At 40.7% G+C, this 6601-nt stretch overlaps 1 protein-coding gene across 1 annotated transcript; it reads right to left on the bottom strand.

Annotated features, from left to right (window-relative positions):
• Positions 1 to 2664: 2664 nt before the first annotated feature.
• LOC147728296 (E3 SUMO-protein ligase KIAA1586-like) lies at positions 2665 to 4956 on the bottom strand. The gene has a single exon (XM_086963770.1). The coding sequence runs from the start codon at positions 4954 to 4956 to the stop codon at positions 2665 to 2667; it is 2292 nt and encodes a 763-aa protein (XP_086819896.1).
• Between the last annotated feature and the right edge of the window lie 1645 nt (positions 4957 to 6601).

Genomic DNA, 6601 nt, shown 5'->3' with positions numbered 1-6601 from the left:
TAAAGGCATCCCAGTTATCCCCTAAAACCTACATGTCTGTCCCACCTCAGTTGAAACATTTCACAAAATGCGGCAGTTGATTGATGGAATTGGGAGGTGGTCACACCACTGTGTTTTCATTCTAAAATTTGGGCATATTCATTGTTCTACACCCATTCTCATTACTACATAATTGCCCCGTTCACACGATGTAATACATTTTACAATTCAACATTTTGCACATAATTTTAAGCAATGTCCGCTGAAGGAAACTTTAGTCCCACGGTCAATCACATCATTTGGCAGGTCGAACAGCACATTGGCCATGAACCTCTATGTCTCTTCTGCTGTGCTCAGCTCCTCTGTCTGCCTGTGACAGATCAATTTCACTCATTCATTCTCCCCTCCTTTATCTGGCCAAGTTAAGAAAACATGGAAGAACATTCGGCTCACTGTGGTAAATAGAACATAAGCATTTATTAATTATATAAAAATGTACTTTTTACTGGTCACCTCCCACCTTAGCACTATCCCCCATTTATGTTTTTCCTAGCATAGCTTTAAGCAAAAGCGGCATTATTTATTATTTTAAAGCAAGATGCAACATGCATACTACAAAATGCACATGCGGTCTAGTCATACATTATTTCTAATTTCTTTCGAAGCACAATGTAATTATGGGTTTAGTTCCTTCTGGTATTATCCCATGTTAGTACATGCATGCACAAAGCAGTTTTCCCTCATGTTCATGTAGGGTGCATGTTAGTGTTCTATTACTACTTACTGTAGTATGTATGGGGGTGTTAATTCGAGCAGGTTTCATTTTGCGAAATCCTGCTCCATCACTAACTTCCAACCAACCTCTTCAGTCCATAATATAACACATCTGTGTGACATTGAATTCTGATACGTACAGCTCATAACACACTAACAAATTACACGCAATGGATATAATTATCTTCACCAAACTTTAGCACCTTCTTAAGACAATACTTTGCAGATTTGCAAATAGAGTTGCGCAACTTCTTTGTCATGTAAAAAATGTGAGCACACCTTTTACAAGAGAGAGTGTTCTCAGTTCACTTTCAAGTCTCATGTTGAGGTCAACATCCATTTTATAACAATCTGCAAACAACTCATCAATATCACTCTTTCATTCTAAGTGGTTCTAAGGTAAACAAAATCACAATATCAGTAGTGGTTAGAGCATTAGGCTGAACATGACAACGCGATGTTTGAGCCCACATGTTTAAAATATTTGCAGCCAATGCGTGATCCCGGATTTTACGGGTGTCCCCCAGTGGGTTAAGGCCATAAGAAAGGCCAGTATCCAACTAAGCATGCGTCATGTCTGAAATCCGGCTATGCCATGAGACACCTGCAGGCCAATAGTTAATATTTGAAACAGTGGGACTGCGGTGCAGCAGAGAGATTTTTGGATTTTTTACACAGCACAGCAACTGAATGTGGGTCGCTGTGTTGTGCAAAGCACAGCGCAGAGCCGCAATTACTAAAACTGGCCAGCTGCCGGTGCCACCCCTTGTGTAAGCACAAAAAACAGGCTGCCTTGCATAATATGCAGCCTTGCACCATGGTGTAAAGGTGAAAGCGGGACTTGTATACGGAACATACACTCACTTAAAATTCCTATGTCTAGAGTTAACTGAGACGTTTCACATACATTGGAGCTGTGATGGTCCCGTAAAATAAGCGTGCTTCCCCTTGTTAGCGCCTGCTTCAAGGAAGCATTAGTTGTTGACACTGGACCGAATCTATCTATCTTTGTTTATTGAGCTTTGCATCAAAATCTAAGGGTACCAAATCTGCCCCAGTAATCCCCCCCTTGGTGCAAAGTGACACAACGCAGAAGTGTTTTAACACTGACAAAACAGCAGCCTTGCAGTGAAAACACCCCAATTTATGAGCCCAGCTGCCTTCAAAATGATGCTAAGCTGAGTTGGAGAGGACATAGCTTTCCACTTTCATTCACCAGTAGCCAGGACTTTAAATGGGAATAGATAAGTGCAGGTACTCATCAATTTGAGCAGTGAATGAAAGGGGGGTGCAGTTGGGAGTGAAGCTAGGAGGCACACATTTAGTGGGAGAAACATTTTCTTGGGGGGCAGATGTGCATGATAAAACAGAATTATTTCTGTCATCTGTAGATTATTTGTTTTTTCCTCCCATGTGCAAAAAAAGACATTATCATTGTTGCAGTCATACCAGTGCAGATTGTTCCGGACCCAATGCACATATTAAACATAAAGGTCATATGAATGTTTGCACTATGCACAACGGACACTGCGGCAAGTTGAGTAAGAAAACTGCATAATGACAGACATATCCCTTTTGGGCTCCGTTCTTTAGAGTACACCTCGGCTCAGGCACTTCAGGTTGAGTAAATCAAGCATGATGGGCAGTGGTCGAAGTGGGGACAAAAAAGAAGGGGAACTGTGGGCGGAGACTCAGGGGGCGGGAATAAGCAGAGGATTGGATTAGTGGGCGGAGTTGGAGGTGTGGCTAAAAATAGCAAAACATACCAATTTTTTGTGCATTTGACATTTCACTGACCAGTTACAGCTTATAACGTTATTTAATTCAAACAATCGATACACATGTTTATTTGAGGTTTAATATATAAGTTGTTTATATATAATTCATTTACAATGTGGGACATGTTTTCAATCACAGAATATTCCAAATACGCTTATAAGTGGAATCATAAGCCATTTGTCTCCGAGCCATGCAGTTTCTTTCGTTGGCACTTCTCCTCCCTTTTTCTAACCATTTCTGAACATAAAATTCAGGTTTAAATTCTATGACAGGAGGCCCCACGATGTTTATGAACATTATAGAAGACAGACGATTTATTGATATTCTGTTCCGCAGTGGTGTGAGCACATCGTTCATTACACTAAAGCCCCGTTCACATTCAGCAGTTGAGGTACAAAAGGTGTTTATAATGTGCACTAATGGTTTCAGGCTTTCAGGGATGCAATTTTTATTTTGTTTGTACTCTCTGAAACCAAGGATGTACTGCCTAGTATCAAATACATGCAACTTGCTACAAAGGTTTTGTAATTCTCCCTCACCGTATAAGATGTCTACTGGATCTGGCCAATAAACTGGTTGTAGGAGTTTCATTCTGTGTACTAACTCTGTGTATTCGATTTGGTCATTGTTTGTGGTTGTGCATCTCGAAACATTTGATGCATTAGACATTGTCATCCTTTTTCGCAGGTTATTTGCTAAGCTCCGAAAGAACTGTGCCCTATTGATGCTAACACAGCCTTTGTTCTGTTGCAGTCCTACACCATCAAACTGCATCCGTTCAGCAGCATTTAATGCAGTTGTAGCAAAGGGCCCAGGTGCATCAGCCATTGATTCAAACACTAAAATCTGCATCTGTATTGAGCGATCGGCCTCATATATGGTCATATCACGCCGCTGCAGCCTTCTGGATAGGTCACCCAATTCTGTGAGAGCATCATATAATATGCCCATATTTTCAACAAACACCAGGGAGGTTAATAAACGGTTTAAACCTGCATATTTCCGCTGCTCAATGTCACTCCTCGTTGAGTCTTTGGAAGATTCCATGAAATGTTTACTAAGTGCTCTGTAGTTATTCCAAACAGCTCTCACAGATCTTTCACTTGAGGACACCCAACGTACATCTAGCACCTTTCCAATTGCCAGAAGTCTTACTTCTACCTCCAGAGCACATTCCCCAAGCTCTCTCTGATTTTTCGGAGAGGCATGGTAGGTGGTATAAAGTTTATCAAAAAAAACTTTGAGCTGATTAATGCCTGTGACTTCTTTACAAACATCACCCACGGCAAGCTCCAGCTTGTGGTTAGCACAGTGCCATACACTCAACTGTGGATATTTCAGTTTCAGAAGAGTTGCCACATCGGATTTTCTACCTATCATGTTGGAAGCCCCATCTGTTACAAGCTGAACCAAATGCATTTTTAAATACTCATCAGTAAAACCATGTCTCTGTAAGCATGCAAGTAAGGTATCTAAGATTATATCTTCTGCTGTGCTTGGCAGCTCAACAAGGTCTAAGAAAAAGGTCAGTGGCTCATCGTGTTTATCAATACACGCTCTTACACAGATAATTAGTGTGGTCAATTTACTAACTGTGGTAGATTCATCTATCATGAGGCTTATTTTTGATTCATTCTGCAAGATACAATCAATCAGCCTTGACCTCATTGTAGCAGCAATATGGTCTATTATGTCAGCACAGCTGTGATCTGAATGCAAGACTCTGCCCAAGTCTGCACCATTCATCTTTTGAACATCAATATCCAACGGCATATCAGAAAAAGGGCGCTCATGTTTGCCTATTTTGTATGCAGTTCTGAATACACGGCATGTCTCTTCCTGTACTTTCATTTGAATTTTCAAATTGTACTGTGGAATACTTTCACGGGCCCTCTGCTCTAAAATAGCTAATGCCTTAAGATGACAGGAGCTATTCTTATGACGAAATATTTTTTTCCGCAGAGAAATTTGCTGCTTGTCTTTAGAAGGGCCATATGGAATGACCAAGCAATCTACCCATTCCATGGGAAAATGCACACCTTGACTTGTTTCTGTTTTAAGATTTACCTTCTTGCACACTTTACATCCAAGCTTGCCTTTGGAAAATAAGAGCCATGGATACTCTGTACGTTTCATTTCAAGTTGTTCAGTAGACCAGCAGGCTGGGTGATCAATTTGATTCATACTCTCCAGCATATTTCCTTGGAGGAGTATGTGACTGTCGTTAGTGCCACAGCCATCTATCAATACTTCGTCTTCAGAATCGACTCTTCTCCTCTTCTCGGGCATCCTGACACTTTCACTTGTTTGCCTTTCAAAACCCTGATTTGCATTTGCCATTGGTCCTTCCGATCTGGAGCCTGGGGACTTCTGTGTTTCGCGAGATGTGGCTGGAGCATTTTTCTTCTGCAGCCACTGAAGCATCTGCATAAATAATTGTGTAAATGCATACATTTTAAAAGAAGCACTGTACCAAAACTCATGATTTATTTTAAATGTTGGCTGTCGGTACGAATTGGGATTTCGCATAAGACAATTTAAGAAAGAGTCCTTTTCATTTCTTAATTCCACGGTAAGAACTATATTGAATATTAGCCGTTTGACAATGAAAACCAATATTTTTACATGCATTTATGCAATGGAATAATGGGGGAATTAAATGCTACTTTGTATCAATGAGCAGGTCCCAATAAATGTGAGGGAGTACATTGGATTGTCTCAGAACCTGGCTGAGGGTCTTTACCTCTTTAAAACTTGATGTTGAATTGAAGATAGTCGAATACTGCGAAGCTTCTGGGTAAGCAGCAATTTATGCAGAAGGCGGAAGAGATTTAGGAAGCACCCCTACTTCCGAGATTCTGTGACAACTGTGCTTTGCGGCCTATGCAGTGACAGTGGTTTGCCTTCGATCTAGCTGTAAACCTGATCCATCTCTGGCCTTGTAGTGCCGTGGTTTGATGATGACCCGTCTTTCTGGTTTGAGAACAGAAACACCCTGCTCCGGTTTCTGGTGTCTGTAACCGCACGATCTGAGAAATCTTTCAAATAAAGAAGGGAATGGTAAATAAAAGTTAACATGCTTTTGCTAGAAAATACTGATCATTTTGCACTGGTATCTACAGAATGGGAACTGCTCAATTTTAAATTGTTCCATAACTAAGTTCAGGCACAAAAAAAACTGCAAGACACCAGTAAATCCTGGTTTAAAGACCACTATTCTAACTATTGAGCTCTGCACCCTCTAATAAAGCAGGGACTACTTGAATGGCCAAATAAACCCCCTAGATGTTATACTGCAGTACACATCTTATAGCAGCTGGGAAACCAGACATGGAACATAATAAGTTGATAAGTTCTGGCATAAAGCATTTTAGTTAGCCGAAGCAGTGTGTGCCCACCAGTTACATTTAATTAACACTTTCACCTCATTGTCAGTGTTTTCTGTGCTGGGAGCACTGTTGACTAGGTCATTCTGTGACACTCAAGCAAAGCAGAGTTGTAGTCCTATGCACAAGGCCAGCATTAGATGTTCAAACATGAATGGTAAAATATCCTAGTTTGTAGAAGTTTTCCACATAATTATAGCTCTGCCATATTTTTCTACATGATACATCTGCCGCATAATCTTATGGTTTTATCAAAAAAATTGTTTGTAGCTCAAACGGATCAAAAGTTACTAAACAACGTGAATTGTGTTGCTGTGGAGTGGATGGCCGTGTGCAACGGTTGACTGGTCACCTTTCTCACCGCTGCATTGGCATGTTACACTGGGATTAATGAGGTGAAAGCTTTCCAGAGACTGTTAGTATGTGTAAAAATGTCAAATTAATAAAGTATCAGAAAATGTACTATATAACCCTGCAGTCTTTTTTTACTTCATAATTTAGGCATACCTCCAACATTATGTTGTCCTCCTTTGCTGCATAATTGCAGTGGGTCCAATGCAGGCAGCACATGTTTAAAGGGATTGTGTATGAAGAAGAGATACCATGAAGTTTGGGACATATTCATGGGAATGGTGGCGCAGGGCAGCACAGCATGTTTCTTTGCTGCACTGCCCTGTATCGCA

Source organism: Lissotriton vulgaris, chromosome 3_1, assembly GCF_964263255.1.
Source record: "Lissotriton vulgaris chromosome 3_1, aLisVul1.2, whole genome shotgun sequence".
Taxonomy (NCBI): Eukaryota; Metazoa; Chordata; class Amphibia; order Caudata; family Salamandridae; genus Lissotriton; species Lissotriton vulgaris.
This window is presented reverse-complemented; position numbering and strand designations above follow the sequence as displayed.